This window comes from Pelobates fuscus, chromosome 9 (assembly GCF_036172605.1).
Source record: "Pelobates fuscus isolate aPelFus1 chromosome 9, aPelFus1.pri, whole genome shotgun sequence".
In the NCBI taxonomy this organism is placed as follows: Eukaryota; Metazoa; Chordata; class Amphibia; order Anura; family Pelobatidae; genus Pelobates; species Pelobates fuscus.
In genome coordinates, this window is record NC_086325.1 from 117,818,457 (window position 1) to 117,838,097 (window position 19,641).

General features: G+C 42.4%; 1 protein-coding gene across 1 annotated transcript in view; it reads right to left on the reverse strand.

Annotated features, from left to right (window-relative positions):
- Positions 1 to 19,641, reverse strand: part of MORN5 (MORN repeat containing 5) — a 42,465-nt gene that overhangs the window by 18,215 nt on the left and 4,609 nt on the right. Inside the window, exons 2-4 of the mRNA XM_063432328.1 lie at positions 15,667 to 15,814; positions 12,706 to 12,817; positions 4,101 to 4,232 (exon numbers count right to left, since the gene is read on the reverse strand). Of these exons, the coding sequence (XP_063288398.1) occupies positions 4,101 to 4,232; positions 12,706 to 12,817; positions 15,667 to 15,814 (392 nt within the window). The remainder of the gene's footprint in view (positions 1 to 4,100; positions 4,233 to 12,705; positions 12,818 to 15,666; positions 15,815 to 19,641) is intronic.

Below are 19,641 nucleotides of genomic sequence, written 5' to 3' on the forward strand. Positions count from 1 at the left end.
CTTACCTTTTACTCACAAGAACTGAAAATTAGTTTGTATATAATAACTAAACTAGGTGCTTTATTATAGATATTAGGGTACTTAGATCAGGAAAGATTTAGATTAGTGATACGATAGATTAAATCAGAGTATGGATCGACGGATTATCGGTTCACCAGATTATTAAAACCAATATTTGTCATATTTCTGAGAAACGGTATCTGTCTTGATATTACCAGTAACCTACTCACTTCTCACAATCAAGACACGCACTCTTATGCATCCGCAAACTCCATCCACCAGCCAATGGGCTCCACGTCGCAACCTCAGAGTCCATGCATGCGGAGCTCAGCTGAAGGCAGGGAGGTGAGACAATGAATAACCTACTGTAATGTACTGGGCTGGTTGACTGAAAGGAGTGTAAATGGGGTCAACAGTGACCCCAGCATGTACTGGCTGCCTGAGAGTGATAGTGTGATTGCTGTCAGCATGTTCAGTTAATGCCAGATTTGTGTAGAAAATGTGTTGCTTTTTCACTACTTGAAATATCTTGAATATCTTTTTCACTACTTGAAATCAGCACATATCAGAAATCAGCCTGAAAGGCAACCAATAATCTGTATCAGCAGTGGCTCTGGAAAACTTATATCATTGATCCATAAACCAGAGCTGCAGAGTTAAACATGTTAAAAATGCAATTTAAATTTTACATTAATAATTAATATTACACTGCTGAAGAATATTATCACAGAATCTGCATATATGACATGAGGAGATACACATGTGTTAAAATATCTAGCTATCTGCACCTATATTAAAGCATGTTTAGCTATGTTGTTAGAGAGGCAGGCAATCTGGGAAGGAGGCTTGTGTTATTACAAACCAAAACTCCTATTTATGTAATGTAAGAAACAAGAGAATTATACAGACGGGGGGACAGGAACAAATTTAATACAGACTACTGCTCTTATCTTTATCCCATAGCAAGCATTGAGAGCAAGTAGATTTGGTGTTGGTAACATGTTGCAGGTCGTATTCTGTATTTTGTTCAGAGCTTTGTACACCAAACAAAATTCAACAAACAGTGATGAGCTGACTAATTTATTATTACCTGTGAGGTATGATTGCACACATGGAAAAAATACAGTTAGGCCCGGAAACATTTGGACACTGACACCATTTTTATAATTTTGCCTCTGTACGCCTCCACAATAGATTTGAAATGAAACAACCGAGATGCAATTGACGTGCAGACTTTCAGTTTTAGTTCAAGGGATTGAACAAAAATATTGTATGAAACGTTTAGGAATTGAAACTATTTGCAAACAGAGTCCCCTTATTTCAGAGGCTCAAATTGAATTGGATAAATTAACACAATTATAAATAAAATGCTAATTTTTAATACTTTGTCGAGAATCCTTTGCATGCAGTGACTGCTTGAAGTCTGGAACGCAAGGACATCACCAAAAGTTGGGTTTCCTCCTTTGTGATGCTTTGCCAGGCCTTTACTGCAGCTGTCAGTTGTTGTTTGTTTGTGGGTTTTTCTGCTTTAAAGGGACACTCCAGGCACCCAGACCACTTCTGCCCATTGGAGGGGTCTGGGTGCCAACTTCCATCACCCTTAACCCTGCAAGTGTAATTATTGCAGTTTTTATAAACCGTAATGATTACCTTGCAGGGTTAAGTCCTCCTCTAGAGGCTGTCTATCAAACAGCCACTAGAGGGACTTCCAGATTCTTAAAACCCGAAAATGACGCTGGACACCCTCAAGCTATACATGAGGACCTCCAGCGTCGCTGGAATCCCCGTAGGAAAGCATTGAATAATGCTTTCCTTTGGGGAGGTCTAATGCACGTGCGACCATTACCGTGTGACCATTAGGTCTCCCCCGCCGGCTGACGTCAGCCGGGGAGGAGCGTGGGCGGAAGCCGACCCAGCGCTGAGGGACATCGGCGCTGGATTCACGTAAGTCACTGAAGGGGTTTTAACCCCTTCAGCAACATGGGATGTGGGGTGGGAGGGAGAGGGGCACTGCAGGAACTTGCAGTGCCAAGAAAACTGATATGTTTTCCTGGCACTGGAGAGTCCCTTTAAGTTTTGTCTTCAGGAAGTGAAATGCATGCTTGATCAGGTTAAAATAAGGTGATTGGCTTGGCCAATGCAGAATATTCCACTTATTTGCCTTAAAAAGCTCCTGGATTGCTTTCACAGTATGTTTTGGGTCATTTTCCATCTGTAAAGTGAAGTGCCGTCCAATCAACTTCCCTGAGTTTGGCTGAATATGAGCAGACAATATATCCAAATACACTTCAGAATTCATCCAGCTGCTTCTGTCTTCTGTCAGATCATCAATAAACACTAGTGACCCTGTGCAATTGGAAGCCATGCATGCCAATGCCATCACACTGCCTCCACTGTGTTTAACAGATGTGATTTGCTTCGGATCATGAGCCCTTCTAAGCCTTCTCCATAATTTTTTCTTCCAATCATTCTGGTACAGGTTGATTGTAGGTAGTTTCATTTGTCCAAAAAATGCTGTTCCAGAACTTGACTGGCTTTTTTAGATGTTTTTGGGCAAAGTCTAATCTGGCCTTTCGATTCTTAAGACTTGTGAATGGTTTGCACCTTGTTGTGAACCATCTGTATTTGCTCTTATGAAGTATTCTCTTTATCATAGACTTGGATAATTAGATGCCTACCTCCTGGAGAGTGTTCTTCACTTTTTGTGTTGAAGACCTCACCAGTGCCTTTTTTTTCTCAGAATGTACTGTTGACTTGGCCACTCCTAATGTTTCTGCTATCTGATGGATTTCTTTTTTTGCAGCTTAAGATTCGTCTGTTTCCCTTGCATTGAGTGCTCCTTTGATCGCATGTTGTGGGTTCACACCAAAAGCTTTCAAATGTGAATTCCACACCTGCAATCAACTCCAGACTTTTTACTAGCTTAATTGATGAAGAATTAACAAAGTAATAGACCACACAAGTCCATGAAAGAGCTTTTGAGTAAATTGTCCAATTATGTTTGATCCCTTGAAAAACGGGGGTCTATATATTAAAGAGCTGTAATTCCCAAATTCTTCCTCCAATTTGGATGTGAATACCTTCAAATTAAAACTAAGAGACCACAATTTAAGCCCATGTCCATTACTTAACTGTAACTTAAATGTATTTTGATAAACAGCTGAACAACAATACTTGTGTCTTTGTCCAAATATTTCTGGACCAAACTGTATATCTTGTTTTCAATAATGCAGAAATAAATCTGGCATATTTTTTTTGGAGGGAGTATATCTACTGAATTGTTTTAAAAATGAAAGGAGTGTTCCTTTCAAAGGGCACTCTGAGGACCATAACCCTTATAGCGAAGGTGTCTTTAGAGGCCAACCCATGATGCAGCCTTTTACTTCTGCATTATCCATACAAAGCTGTGCAACCTTGGATTAAAATTATAGACTGTGAGCCTGCCAGCATAAAAGAACCCTTTAAAAATAATCACTATAATACATTGCAGTGTTTATGATGCTTCCAGTGTCCCTTTAAAGGACCACTCTAGGCACCCAGACCACTTCAGCTTAATGAAGTGGTATGGGTGCCAGGTCCAGCTAGGGTTAACTAATTTTTTTATAAACATAGCAGTTTCAGAGAAACTGCTATGTTTATCAATTAGTTAAGCCCTCCCCTTTTTCCTCTAGTGGCTGTCTCACTGACAGCCGCTAGAGGAGCTTGCGTGATTCTCACTGTGAAAATCACAGTGAGAGCACGCCAGCGTCCATAGGAAAGCATTATGAATGCTTTCCTATGCGACCGGCTGAATGCGCGCGCAGCTCTTGCCGCGCGTGCGCATTCAGCCGACGGGGAGGAACGGAGGCGGAGAGGAGGAGGAGAGCTCTCCGCCCAGCGCTGGAAAAAGGTAAGTTTTAACCCTTTTCCCCTTTCCAGAGCCGGGCGGGAGGGGGTCCCTGAGGGTGGGGGCACCCTCAGGGCACTCTAGTGCCAGGAAAACGAGTATGCTTTCCTGGCACTAGAGTGGTCCTTTAAATTGACTACATACAATCGTATTCAAAAGTTGTGTGATGGCTTACAAATGTAATGTGTGATGGCTTACAAATGTAAATACTTACCAGCATTTCTGAGAAACCTGTGCTGATAGTCATTTACAACTCTGCTAACAGGGTCATAGAAGCCATCCCCACAATCATAACAGCCTTTTGGAATATCTCTTGGAGGATCTAAATCTGTAAGTTGAGAACGACCTGGAAGGAAGCAAACATATTATATTACGTAGATTAGTTTTTTTTTCTGTTTAATTTATTGTAAGACTGCAAAATACAAGTGTGTTTGACTCTTAGAGGAGGAATAGTCTTTTGCTTAAATTTAGCACAATCTAATAGCTAATTAGTTGTGCTGCCATTTTTTTTTTTATTTATTACATTTTCTTTAATCTTATTGGCATGATTTGTCTAGCATTGCCTGTACCTATATTAGTTAAATCTTGAAGAACCGTGCGCATCGTACATATCGCCCTGTTTGAGAAATGCAGACTCCCACAGCGGCAGCCTAGCCTACCAAGGGGAGATAATAAGTCCCACACCGGTGCAGATGGGACCGTGGGCTCTGTGCCCAAACCACAGGGGGTAGGGACGGTCAGTCCTGTCCCCCAGCAGCAGGGCTGTTTATTCAAAGGGAGACAGCCTGTCTTCCCCTCCAGCAGCAACACCAGGGCCAGAGGGAGGAGCCTACTAACCCTTCTTCTCAGCTGTGCTCCAACCAGGCTACTCCCGTGGTAGCGCTGGCACCAGGGCAGAGTACCGCTCGTCTTTGCCCACTCAGTAACCCACCGATCCGGAGGGCTAGAACCCCCCAGAGCCGTGGTGGAGCCCCTGGACATGGACAAGCTACCCACTACCCCAGGTAACCAATTCTTGTGGGTGGACCACTCTGTTGATTATGTTTTGTGGGTGGGTTGCTGGACTAACCAAGGCACTGACCGACAGGAGGTCAGATACCTTGTTAGTCTTGTTGGGAAAGGGGAGAAATGTGGTGAAACCAACCTCGCCACTGGGCATTGGAGAAGACTGATTGCCAGCCTCCTGCCATGTGACTATGGTCCTTGGGATGTATTGCCCTTTAACCCCTTAAGGACCAAACTTCTGGAATAAAAGGGAATCATGACATGTCACACATGTCATGTGTCCTTAAGGGGTTAAGGATCTGATTTGGGGCTTATGGACTTGTATTGGACTGTGTATGGCCCTTTAAGAACTGTATTTGGGCATAATGGATTTTTATTGTGCTGTTTCTGGCCCTTTAAGTACTTTGGGAAAGGACCTGCAGTTTTGACATGGCACTTCGGATGCAGCCGAAGTGCCGAAGTAGTCGAAGTGGCCGCCATTAGAAAACCGAACACGTGGCGGCGGCCGTTTTGATTCATTCGAATGCAGTCAGCGGTGTGTGCAGTCAAATTCATGGAACTAAAATCGGTTACAGAACGGCACGAACACCGCTGAAGTTTTACCTTCCCTGGAACTAATGCATTCGACAGTTCATTCAACAGTTCGACAATTCGAATGGTTGTTGTTTGTCTCTTTGAACTGACTTTAACATGGGAAATAGACCGGCCGCACAGCCTGATTCTATAGAACTGTTTTGGGCATGAAAATGTGCTGGCGGTCGGTCATAAATGGACTTCCAGCTAACTTTTTAACCCCTGGATGGAATTGGCTGAATTTTGTTTATAATTAAAGTGTGCTGAATAATAATATGTCATTTTTATGAATGCATATTTTTAAAGTTACAGTACGTGTGTAAAAACTGTATTTCTCTGCCTGTGATAATTACATTAACCCATTGTGTAAGGTAATTGTATCACAGGCAGAGGGGAGGATTTTGTGTGGGATTGTCTGTTGGTATTGTACGTATTGATTGGTTGTTCTGCAAAACCCTGTGGGCAGTACTATGTTTGTAAAATGGGCATAAAAGCAGAGTGTTTGATTAAAAGCTCCAGTTCTATTTCACCCTCAATTTGGAGTGCCGTCTCTTATTGGGGGGATCTGCTACAAGGGATTGCTATGCTAGTCATACTCCCTTGCTATATCACTACTAAGCTCTTGTAAGAGCTTGTTCCTGCCTTGCTCTCTGGAGGAGTCTACGGTGGTTATGGTGTCGGCTGGAGTGCTTGGAGCCCTCATGAAGCGCTAGAACACCCATCAACGGAGGTACCCAGGTGATCCGTTACACTTACCAAAAGCTCTCTTGAGTTTTTTTTTTAAATTTACTCCCTTTTCGTCGGTTTGGTGTCAAATTGTTTGTAATATGTTTTGTGTTTGCATGCACTGTGACCTACTTTTATTTTTTTTTTATTTTATTGGGTTTTGTACACACAGTATACATTTTTCCATTATATGGGTTATTGTATGGGTTATAACAGGATCAAGTAGCATTTTGTTGGGTTACAAACATAGCAATAATCACGGTATCAGTGAGATATTGTCAGGATCATCATTGGGTTTTACACAATATTGTGTATTTGGGTCTGGCTGGGATCGAACCTGAGTTGCCTGCATCCCAGTCAGGATCCTTACATTGGGCCCCACGCATCTTTGACTGTTTCTACATGTCCTTGGTATCCTGTAGTCTGAGCCTGTTTGCCTGGGATTTGCACACCTGTTCCTGGTTCCATGATCATTGCTTGAGACTCCCTATTTAAACCTCGCAAGTCTGGTCCTCGTTGTCAGATCGTGTTTCCTGTTCCGTTTGGTTTCACTGCTGTTTATCTGACTCCTGGTTTTGATCTCCTGCTCGTCTACTGTTTTCGCCTGATTGCCGCCAGCCCTGACTTCTGATTCTGTTACCGACTACTCTTCTGTATTTCCCTTGTCTGTACTGCGTTCCTGGAAGCACTGGTTATTTCAGCCCCAGTGTACTGTGTCACACCCTTGGGGATTTCTGTCCTGAGTCCCCTCAGTCTGTGCCGAATTGCAAAGGGTGCCTTAACTCTGCCTGCCGGACTCCCACTCCAGGTAAGATCCCTGACAGTACGATCTGACCAAATGGAGTCTGCAGAGTTGAGGATTACCGTTGCAGCCATGACCCAGCAAGTTTCCCAGCTCACCCAGGCTTTGCAGGGCTTACAGCAGGAGCTGGCTTCCCTTAAAGGGAGAGTAACCTATGACTCTGGACTATCTGAACCGCTGGTTGCTCTACCTGAGAAATTTTCTGGGATCCGGTCTAAGTTTGACACCTTCAAGGTTGACTGCGAGGTCCTGTTTTTCTTGAGACCACTTACCTATGCCACAGATGCCATTAAAGTGAGGACAGCAATTACCTTATTGTCGGGGCACCTTAAGATTTGGGCCCACCAATTGTTACTCACCAAAAGCCCAGTCCTGGATTCCTGGGAGTCCTTTATTCGGTCCCTGGGGCCACAATGCAACAAGACACAAAAGTCCTATGTACAGAGAACACCTACTGTTGCTTCCCATATATTGCAACCCGGACTGGAAATGGTTTACACTACTCCTTTCACTCGGACTGATGTTACTACTAACCCTACCACTCCCAAGTCTCCTGAAATGCCTGAAACATCCTATACATCTGGCAGCGAGGCGGAAGAACCCATGGAGATTGGACTGGTTAGGTGCCGTCAGTCATCTCAAGAAAGGGCAAGAAGGGTGGCGCATGGACTGTGTTTTTACTGTGGGGAGAGAGGGCATTTAATCTCCTTTTGTCCCATTCGTCCTTCTAGGCCTCGGGTTCTCCGTCTGGGTACTACTCCGGCATATCCTATGAGACCTGTCTGCCAACATGCTGCCTGTCCTTGCTTGACCACTTTGAACAATCCTCCGTCTTCTACAGTTGTTGCTCCTGAGGATGTGCTGGAATCAGTTACGAAAGAACCCGAGATCGCTATTTCCACTAAAGAGTCTGCTTCTAGGAAGGCAAGCACCACAACCACTACAAGTCCTATCAAGGAAATCCCTCCTGCTGGTTGTACCTATGCCTCTAATGGGACTCTAGTCCGGAAGGAGCACTTGGAAGTTTTTGAAAAGGCCCTAAGAGCTATGACCTCCACTCCTACAGGTACTACTAAAACCAAGAAAACTAAAAAGTAACCTCCTGGGTCGTACTTGCCTTCCTCTTCTCGCCTACAGCGTCTTTGAAGGGGGGGTAATGTCAGGATCATCATTGGGTTTTACACAATATTGTGTATTTGGGTCTGGCTGGGATCGAACCTGAGTTGCCTGCATCCCAGTCAGGATCCTTACATTGGGCCCCACGCATCTTTGACTGTTTCTACATGTCCTTGGTATCCTGTAGTCTGAGCCTGTTTGCCTGGGATTTGCACACCTGTTCCTGGTTCCATGATCATTGCTTGAGACTCCCTATTTAAACCTCGCAAGTCTGGTCCTCGTTGTCAGATCGTGTTTCCTGTTCCGTTTGGTTTCACTGCTGTTTATCTGACTCCTGGTTTTGATCTCCTGCTCGTCTACTGTTTTCGCCTGATTGCCGCCAGCCCTGACTTCTGATTCTGTTACCGACTACTCTTCTGGATTTCCCTTGTCTGTACTGCGTTCCTGGAAGCACTGGTTATTTCAGCCCCAGTGTACTGTGTCACACCCTTGGGGATTTCTGTCCTGAGTCCCCTCAGTCTGTGCCGAATTGCAAAGGGTGCCTTAACTCTGCCTGCCGGACTCCCACTCCAGGTAAGATCCCTGACAGATATGTACAGTAGAATTGCGAGGTACCAAATTGCACGTTTCTACCTTTATGCAGAGACCCCTGCTTAGTGAGGTTGCGTAATCTTAGTATTCTCTGCTGACTTATTCAATGTATGTGAAGTCAGGTGATTAGGGCGTAGGCATGGAGTAGAGGGTTAGGAGTGTGAAGAAACTCCCAAGAACCATATAAACATATAGACATGTAAATAACAGTGTTATGATAACTAAGTGTTGCGTTTCTCAGTTCGCTTGCTGTGCCCGTTGGCTAACATGCCTAGCTTTTTGAGGAATGTCTCTGGGTCTTCCTCTGAGGTCAAAGTAAGTAAGTCGGTGCCCTGTTGCACCATCAGTGAACCATCTGTGCCCCATCGGTAACGGACGGAGCGCTCTCTCAGTCTCTTAGTGACCGGTGCCAGTTGTCTCCTTGTGGCAAGCACAGCAAAAGGGAGATCACTGTACATGGCCACCTCGCATCCCTCAAATTTCACCAACCCCAGTGATCTAGACCCGGCCATGATGGCGGCTCTCGCTGCTACGTCTCTGATGGTAGCTATTGTGTCTCTGGGGGCACCTGCGGGTGCTGCTGGCGATTTGCGTACCCGTAAGGTGGATAGTATCAGTGGGGTGTCTGAGTTACACCTGAGGCCCATGGAGGAGGTAAGTCTCCGAACAAAGGGCAGCAGGTCTTCTCCGCCCACTGTTTCAGGGATGCCCCTGAGGCGGATGTTGCGGCGGCGGTGTCTGGTCTCAAGTGTTACCACCGTTCCTTGTAGGCGCCGGACCTGCTCAGTAAGTCCGCCCAGTTGCTGCTTGGTGTCTTGGAGTTGGTTATCTCTGGTCTCCACCTCCTGGACTCTCTCCTGTAAGACCCCTATTTCAGCTTGGGTCTCCTTTAAATCAGCCTTCCAGGTCTGTCAGCAGCTTTCTGATGTCCCCTTTTGTGGATGGGGAGTCATCCTCCTCCGAGTCAGACCTGTGAGTGAGGCCTGGGACGGGAGTGAGGCTTGGGAGTCCCTCTCTTCCTGGGATTCATCAGAGGTCTCCAACTCACTCTGCGGTTTCGGCGCCATCTTGGCGGGCCGTGCCTGTGTAGGCCTCTCAATGCAAGCCTAATGTCGGGTGCCGCGGGTCGCTCCATGTGGATTTGCTTTTTATGTTTGCGCCCCATGTTGTCAGCTGTCGGGTGGCAGGTAAGCTGTGTGGTTTTGGAGCGGATTTCTCTGCGTAAGGACTCTTAATCTGCAAGGCCGAAGCGGAGCTCCACAGATATGCGACTGTTCAGCTCCGTAGTCGGCCACGCCCCCTTGTGACCTACTTTTATGTTCATAATAAGTGTTCCTTTATTAAGTTTTGCCTTTGTAATACTGTGGTTTCATAGATAGTTCTGCAGGTATTTATTTCTAATTTTGTTGGGGTAACTTAAGATGCCCCATTTATAAATTATCTTGGTGAAGAGAACTTTTATACGAGAATAGGTGTGGGTTGTATTAAGAATTTTTTTTTTTTTTTAAATTGTGGTCTAGTGCAGACAAATAAGGATATTTAACACTTTTTTTCCACTGAATTAAGTGACGTGCCAACCTAAGAGTGATGATGTTCATGACAAATACTGCATGTGGACGTTATTATATCAGTTGAGCTGTTTGTGGTGTTCGTTCAGCTTGTGTGTGTATGTATGTCAGTATGTATGTATGTATGTATATATCACTATGTATGTATGTCAGTATGTGTGGGTCTGCATGTATGTGTGTGTGTGTATTTCAGTATGTGTGTGTGTGTGTGTGTGTGTGTGTGTGTATTTATGTATGTATGTCCATATATATGTATGCATGTGTATGTCTGTGTGTCTGTTTATGTATGTATGTCAGTATGTGTGTGTGTGTGTGTATTTATGTCCTTATGCGTGTGTGTGCAGTGTGCATAGGAATTTGTTCATATTTTTTTATAGTCCCGCCCCCAACAGTGTCTTAAGGACCGTGAACTGGCCCCCTGTTTAAAAAGTTTGAGGATCCCTGCTCTATAGTTTTCCTTTATTGTAAGGTATTGGGAGGGCCCTTTTTCACCAAACTGATAATGGTAAAAGTATTTTTTAGAAATATCAGAATGATAGGATTGTGATTGCTTTGACACTGGCAGCAATTAACATGTCAATTAATAGCAAACAATCAATAGCAATGTGCCCCAAATGTTTTATGTATAAGACATAACAGTTTATTGGCAGAAGAGGAAAGCCAGCAATTAAAGCAATTAGAGCTCAAATTAACAAAGGTTTTCTACAGGAGTATATCAATTTCATAACTATGAGCAATTTACAACCTATAAAAGTTATTTTAATTACAGGATATTTGTAGATATGTATTTTGAAATCTGAGTAATTTTTAATTATATGAATACTGCATTTAGATGACTGGTAGGCCTTCGATCAAACATTGTTTTACTTTGATCCAAATTACACTCTATTGCAATTTTAAAAAATACATGGACACTCCAATTAGGTTTACTTTTCTTTACATTTCCGTTAGTATTTTTCCCATCTTAAGGAAGTCAGTATTGATGAGGGACGAAAGTACAGTGATATACCATTTTTGGATGACGAGTAGCTCTTCTAATGTGGACTGGATGAGGCAGAAGGGAGTGATGTAAATGGTGAGTTAAAAAGGAGTTTGGTGTGGAATAAAAATGGATGGCATGAAGGAAACAAAGAAATCTAAAATGAAAGGAGGGTGAAGTGAGCTCAAGCTAAGGGGAGGATTTTATAAAAATGGTGTCATGATATAATGAAGTCTAGTAGATGAGAGCATTGTATGTTGGTGACACAATTGATTTGTATAGGGGACTGAGTTGCAAAGCAGTTACAAAGGGGAAATACAAATTGAGCAGAGCAGTTACTTTAACAGGAAGAGTTGGCAGAGTGACAAAAGGTAAAATGAGACCGGAAAGAGGTCAGGATTAAAAAATGAATCTGTGCACTTTTAGTTCTGTTACTTTGTGCAGGTGATATGGCACTCTGGCTCAAAAATAGTTTGCAATAACGAACATAAGTTTTGTCTCCTCACTATCCCAAAAAAGGAGCATTTGATATAATTACCGTATATACTCGAGTATAAGTCGAGTTTTTCAGCACATTTTTTTGTGCTGAAAAACCCCCACTCGTCTTATACTCGAGTTAATATCTGTATTATGGCAACTTACATTGCCATAATACAGACAGGACCGCCGGGCTCATTACAAGCCCGGCGGTCCTGTTGGGGGCTGGCAGAGAGCTGTAACTTACCTTTACAGCAGCTCCTGTCAGCTCCCTTCTCTCTCCTCCGGTCGGCTCCCTCTGCAAGTCTCGCGAGAGCCGCGGGGTCAGAGCGTTGCCACGAGTTACCGTGGCAGCGCTTCGCGCGGCCGCGAGACTTGCTGACAGGGGAGCCGACCGGAGGAGAGAGAAGGGAGCTGACAGGAGCTGCTGTAAAGGTAAGTTACATACACACACACACACTGCATTCATTATATACACACACTGTAAATAAATATTCAATTAATATAATTTTTGGGGGACATAATTTTATTTAGTAGCTGCTGCATTTCCCACCCTAGTCTTGTACTCGAGTCAATACGTTTTCCCAGTTTTTTGGGGTAAAATTAGGGGTCTCGACTTATATTCGGGTCGACTTATACATGAGTATATACGGTATGTTTCACTATTATTATTATTGGCATTTATATATACTATCTCCTTACTATGCTGAAAATGAGATTTTGATATAGTTAAGGTTTTTTTTGCATTATACAGTTGTACATGTGTTCACTAATATAAGTATTTGTATTTTTTTCCTTATACTTTTTAAATCAGTATGTTTGCCTTACTTGTAGTTTTACAGGGACACAAATAAATGTGGATTATTTTTTTTAATTGGTATCTCATTTTTTACTCAGGTAGTGATCACTCTATCTATGAAATTAATTTTTATTGTAAGTTAAATAACTCATATAAAGCTATCCAAGTACCATTTAAATCTACCTGCTGGTTTAAGTCCGTGGCACATTTCAGTATAAAATCTCCTGTCATAGCCATCACAGTAAGGCCAATTCTCCACTTCATACTTAAGCCCATCTGCAAAAGTATATGTTCCCTGCAAAAATAAATATTTGTGTAATGAACCACAGGAATAGAAATCTTGCAATGGTTAAACAGCACATATATAAGTAGGTAACATTTACAGCACAGTGTCTGATTGAATGTTATAAAACCTTATAAGTAAAAGCATACTTTAACATGCAGATCTTTCAATATTAAACAATAATATGTACATAGAAGTCAATACATTTGCAAAATGAAAAAAATGGCACAAGTGTAACTAAGAGCAAGAATTCAGCCTAACTTTTATTTTTTACTTTTCATTATTGTCTTTGGCAGGTTAGGGGTAATCCTGTGTAATCTACATCACATTATACATCTGTTTCAAATCATATGAGATACATTCTATACTACAGAAAAGGGTCATTGGAGCAATCAAAACACCTGTGGAAGGTAACTTCAAAGTGGCTTTGTCACTTTTGAGTTTTTCATAAAGATAGAAACTGTAAGAAAAGCTTGTTTTTACTGTTTTTAAAAGTATTTCAAATTCTTTCAAATAGTTTTTATTAATACATTTTTCAATAACAATACAGAAGAGAAAATAGTTATAACCCAAAAAATGGGGGGAATACAATAATATATTTTAAGAATATATTAAAGCAGTACTATAAAAGTAATATATAACAGTGGTAAAATTAAAATGGCATATTTGTCTTAAAATGTTGGTATATTTATTAAAGAATAAAATCAAAATAATATTTTACTATCCGGTCTGCTGCAGGTCTAATGAAAAACTTACGGGCCATAACAACCCCTGATTTATGTTTCAGTAAGTCCACAGCAGCAGTGTCCTAAAGGCCAACTCAGACCTTTTGGTTTCAAAAACATTGCGCAACACCTCAGTCATAGATGGAATGGTATCAGCCTTCCAATACCGAGGGAGAACTGAAGTTGCCGAAACCAAGAGATGAGTCAAAATTATTTCGGTAGACTTGGACAAATTGTCTGGGAGTTTCTTCAGGAGATACAATTCTGGTGTAATAGTATGAACCTGATCTGTAATGGTGTATATTAGTGTATTAATGTTATGGCAGCAGGTGTTCAGCTTAGGACAGGACCAAAAGAAGTGGAATAGTGTACCTATCTGCCCACACTTCCTCTAGCGTGTATTAGTTCTAGATAAATGCTGTTTAAATAGCATGGAGGGAGTCAAGTACCATTTGTAGAGAAGTTTATAATGAGATTCCAAAAGTGCCACAGACTGTGTTATTTCCCGTAGCGCCAAAAGAAGCCCATGCCACTCCTCAACACTATCCTCCTTGTTCAGTTCCCTCTCCCATCCTGTATTTATTTGAAATTCCAAATTAATTAGAAGATTAGGCACTACGTTTTCTTATGTAATTGCCAGTCTACGGTAATCATTGACAAAAGAAGGACTGTCTGCAGTTACAGCTTTGCTAAGGCACCTCACTGCACAAATGTTAGATAACCAATGGAAAATTGTACAGTCTCAGGCGATCTTCTACCTTCAGGCCTGCAGCACTGAGCAGGTGAAGCCACCAGCAGTTGAATAAAAATTATAAAAGAAATATGCTGGCGCTGAGGACAGCAAACTTCAGATGAGTATATCTCCTAATTTCTTCTCTCTGGCCATCATCAAACTTAGGGGATCTTTGAAGAAGAAAAAAATCCCACAAGTGACAATACCTTTAAAGAAACTGTCACCTCAATATATTTTTTTTGTTGCGTCTATACATTTCTTTGTTTTTTCTTTTTTTCTGTCTTTTTTTAGTTAAAGTGGCTCTGTCACCTCAAACTTACCTTTTTCCTATTGTTTCCTCTTCTCTCCCACTCTAGTTTGTCAAGCTAACAAGGGAAGTGGAGCTTGCCTTAAGCACCGCTCTTTGTCAAGATTTGTCAGGGATAGGAAAAATACATGAGACACTTTAGTCCCTACTTTGTCTTATGTTTTAAAAAAGTATGTATATCAGAAAAGAAAAACAAATTCTAAAAGAGAAAGAAGCGGAAACAACAGGACAAAGATACGTTTCAATTGACAGAGCCACTTTAAGGAAAAGTAGGATTGATTTTTCTTATGTATAATGTCAAGTTGACAAAACTTAACACAGGGCAGTGGGCTCAGTCAAAGAAAATTTTCAGTACTGCTATTGCACAGCTTGAAGTAAATAATAAGTAAACATAATAATCTTATAGCAGACTTATCATATGTGATTTTTAATAAATACAGCATATTTATTGGAAAACAGACCATATTTTCCATTTGAATTTCTTTAAAAAAAATCTGGAAAGGCAAATAAGGGCAAAAACAGCATAATTAGCTGATATGCATACCAAATATCAATGCAAATTATTAATCCATTACGGCACAAATAATATACATCATCACAGCGATATTCAATATACAATATATATCTGCAGCACTATTTTGCAAAGTCTGGCTTATGTTTGTTGTCTTGTGGAATCTGCATTTGCATAGGTGGGGGGGGACCTAGTAACACTATAGTGCCAGGAAAACGGGTTTGTTTTCCTGGCACTATAGTGGTCCTTTAATATTTATGTTCTAGCAAAATTGTCAAGTTAAAATTCAGGGCACAACATGCAAAGGGATTTAACTTAAAGGCATGTATGCCTCTAGTCTAGTCTGTTATGAACATGTGCAGAGGTCTATAAAAAAAACTTGTGTAGAGGACTTTCTAGCACACATGCTTGCATGCACTCGTAAAAATGTTTTATTTGTAACCAATTGACCCAAAGAAACAAGTCACTGGATGAGAAAATCAGAAAGAATATGATACAGCTATACATTTTTAAATGCAGTGCTATCTTAGGCAAACAATGTACTCAAAAAACAGAAGCCTGCATAATCCATTATTATAAATCTACCTCATGTGCAATGCCGCAGTCCCACTGAGCCTCATATTTGCTCCCATTTGGAAAATACAACGTTCCTTGTCCATGAAACATTCCATCTTTCATGTCTCCCTCATATCGTGTTTCAGTTGGGAGAATGTACTCTCCTTTTCCCTCCATCCTAGAAGACATTCACAAATTAGTGATCAGTGTAGCTTCTATAAAAATACAAATGTTAATTATTAAAAATGTAAAGGTTGGGGGTGGGGCCTGGCATCCAAGATGGCCGGATGGCCTGCACACATGCTTCTGAAATAAGCTTTTATTGTGCACAATCATACCGCTGGAATCCTCATCCGAGCTTTGGATAGCCAGAAACTGAGTGGGACCCTGTGGAAACATAATTTGGGACGTTCTGCTGCCTTCTGCTACTGCAAGCACATTTGGCCTAATCTGGCTGGCGGCCTGGCGACAGGGGGGTGGGGCAGACCCCCCCGGCGCGGAGCCAGCTCAGCGTGACAACCACACTGCAGCCCCACAACCGCCCCCCCCCCCATGGACCGGTGGGGGATATCCCAGTCCCCACTGGAGGCACTCACCGCTCCCATTCTACAGAATCTCCGAGTGGTCCGAACACCGCATGGCAGGCCTAACATGGTCGCTGCACCTCAACACGCTCCCTTACTGAAGAGCATGTCACTTCAGACTTGGAGAGAAAGCTTTGACACACGCTTTAAACAGCTAAGTTAAGAATTCTGGAGGCGAATTGAGAGCCGAAACTCTGCAATCACCCTGTCTGTGGAATCTATGACCCATACCTCCAGACTGGAGCGCCGACCCCACTCCGGGCTGGGAACCCATGTGGAGGCACTACCTACTGGTCGCCTGATCCCACGACGTGCTCCCCGTACTCCGAAGATCTCACGGGTCCGCAAACCTGCCGCATGCCGCAGAAAGATCCCTGGAGAGGCTGATAAAGCTCCTATTAAAGCATGGGATTCAGGAGCTGCAGAGCCCAGGCACAGCACACTACTCCAGACAAGCAAGCAGGAAGCCTGGCTGAAGAGAGAGCACAGCATGGAGGCACATACCGATACTAGTCCAAGCAGGGTTACAGACTGTCTAGCATGGCCTACATGTGGTGTGGGATAGACCTGAGACATAGTCCACTCCCGTTAATGCAGGGACACATTGCTTCTCCATATTGCTTTCACTTCCCTGCCTTTTCTTTTCTACTCTTTTCTTTCTAGTTTATCTACCTGACTGGTGAGGTAAACCCCAGTGGCACTCAAGCTTACTTGCTGTCGCTGGCTGAGTTTACAGTTGCTTAGTGTAGCTTAACACAAAGCTAGCATATCATATAGCTTAGTTCTTGAATACTACACCTCAGTAACATAAGCATGTTTCACAACCTACCTTAATACTTTTATTACCATGTATATGACTTTGCATAGCTTAGTATATCTCTTAATAGTTAATCTAGACATGTTATGTGTAGCCTGTACTTTAAATTGTGCAGTATATCCGAATGCCTTGTAACTATATAAAAAAAAGTAAAGGTTCCACAACAACTTTATTACAATCAGTTCATTGTTCTCCCTATAATTTGTATAAAAAGTGTAAATTTTCTAATGATATTTTTTATGACTCTATGATAAAAAGAACCTATCCCATCATACATACATGCAGAATCTCAAACAAGCCATAGCATCAGCTCATTCCTACTAGATACCAGGGAAGTATGCAACCACACATGCATGGCTAAAGATATGCAAATGGAAGGGTGGCTGTAAATATTAGCGGTAGTAGTAATAGTGAGTGACTTGCGCACTTGGTTTCAAATGAATTGCAATTCATCCACATTTTGGACGATCAGATGGTTGTGTGATTCTGTAACTCTGAAGTGGCTTATGGATGTATCCCGAAACAAACGACATGGGCAATGGATGAACACATTTGTTTGACTTGTGTTCTGTCTGTAGAGCCAAAATAAAAAGATGATTGATGACTAGGAGATAACCCTACTGACCAAATTTGGACAGAATTTGAAATGTAAAATGCAATTCTATTTGGTCAACCCGAATTACGATTGGAATTAGCTTAATCTTAGGGTTTATTTAGTTTAATTTTATTTAGGGATAAATCTATTCTAAATGCAACAATGGCGCAATTGGTAATTTTTACTCCAAAATGTTAACCCAAACAGGTATATTCACTAAAATGAGAATTCAAGGTAAATTCAAAATGAATTTCAAACTTAAAGGACCACTCTAGTGCCAGGAAAGCATACTCGTTTTCCTGGCACTAGAGTGCCCTGAGGGTGCCCCCACCCTCAGGGACCCCCTCCCGCCCGGCTCTGGAAAGGGGAAAGGGGTAAAAACTTACCTTTTTCCAGCGCTGGGCGGGGAGCTCTCCTCTCCGCCTCCGTTCCTCCCCGTCGGCTGAATGCGCACGCGCGGCAAGAGCTGCGCGCGCATTCAGCCGGTCACATAGGAAAGCATTCATAATGCTTTCCTATGGACGCTTGCGTGCTCTCACTGTGATTTTCACAGTGAGAATCACGCAAGCGCCTCTAGCGGCTGTCAGTGAGACAGCCACTAGAGGATTAGGGGGAAGGCTTAACTAATTGATAAACATAGCAGTTTCTCTGAAACTGCTATGTTTATAAAACAATTAGTTAACCCTAGCTGGACCTGGCACCCAGACCACTTCATTAAGCTGAAGTGGTCTGGGTGCCTAGAGTGGTCCTTTAAAGTCAAACTAGCCAAACTGGAAACATTCTCTAAGTCAGCTGTGCTTCCAGTTCAGCTAGTCTTGAATTCTCACTTTAGTAGATAACCCTGTAAATGTACTTTGAACCTAACTAAAAATGTCATACTTCCTAAATATATACCTATAATTGTGCTGTTTTTTAGACTTTTGTCTGACTCCTACATACAAGCGGCTTAAGGAAAATCGAGCAAGATCTGTTGTAGCACAATTATAAATTATGATAACAGTAAATCATGATAACGAAAAAAAAACTCAAAGAATTGTACACAGCGACAGAATAAACTCAAAAGGCCTACAATTCTTGGCCAGGTCTGTACACGATAGGAAAGCCTAGTACTTATCCAAAGTGTAAAATCATTAAATATTGCTACAGCAATTAAATAAGTCAACAAATCCCCATGGTTAGATGGTATTCACCCACGCATGCTGAGGAAACGTAATATCCATCCAACTGTTTTAAATTTTTCAGGATTCTTTTCTTTCAGGAATTATACCAGAGTATTTGAGAAAAGCAGATGTGGTGCCTACATTTAATAATAAGAGACATAGAATATCCAGACAGGTGTTATATCGACGCAAGGACAGGGGCGGATTGGGATTGCCGAGCTTGTATTTTTACTATCTGGCGGCCCAACTGACGCAAATAGCAATGTGGCATTCCCCGCCTGATGAAAGGAGGTGGGTAGAAATTGAGTCTATGATGGTAGGCTCAGACGTTCCTCAGTTCACAATGTGGGTCCCGAAGGATAGCAGACCGATAATACGAGCGACATGTCCAGCCATACTTAATTCAATGCAAATATGGGATAGATGTAGTACCAGGTATGGACTTGCTTCGTCCCCCTCACTGAAATATTGTGAAACCGTGACTTCCCCCCAGGTATGGCTCCTAGAGAATTTCGGCACATCGAGAGGACCGGACTACAACGATCCATCAGTTATTCCCAAATGGAAGAATAATCCAATTTGCGGAACTCCAACAGGACAATCACTTAACCCCGGCGGATTTCTTCCGATACCTTCAAATCCGGGACTTCGCCAGACAACCACACATCAAAGAAGCATCCCAGAGGAAGATGACTTTTTATGAGACCATGTGCTTACATGGAGTAGCCCCCAAGAGACTGATTACGCTCCTATATGCCCACCTCAGCACAGAGAATAAAGAATGGGGAAGCCTTGCGTACACCGACAAATGGGAATCAGACTTAGGGGAGGTGCTAGAAGGCACAGAGT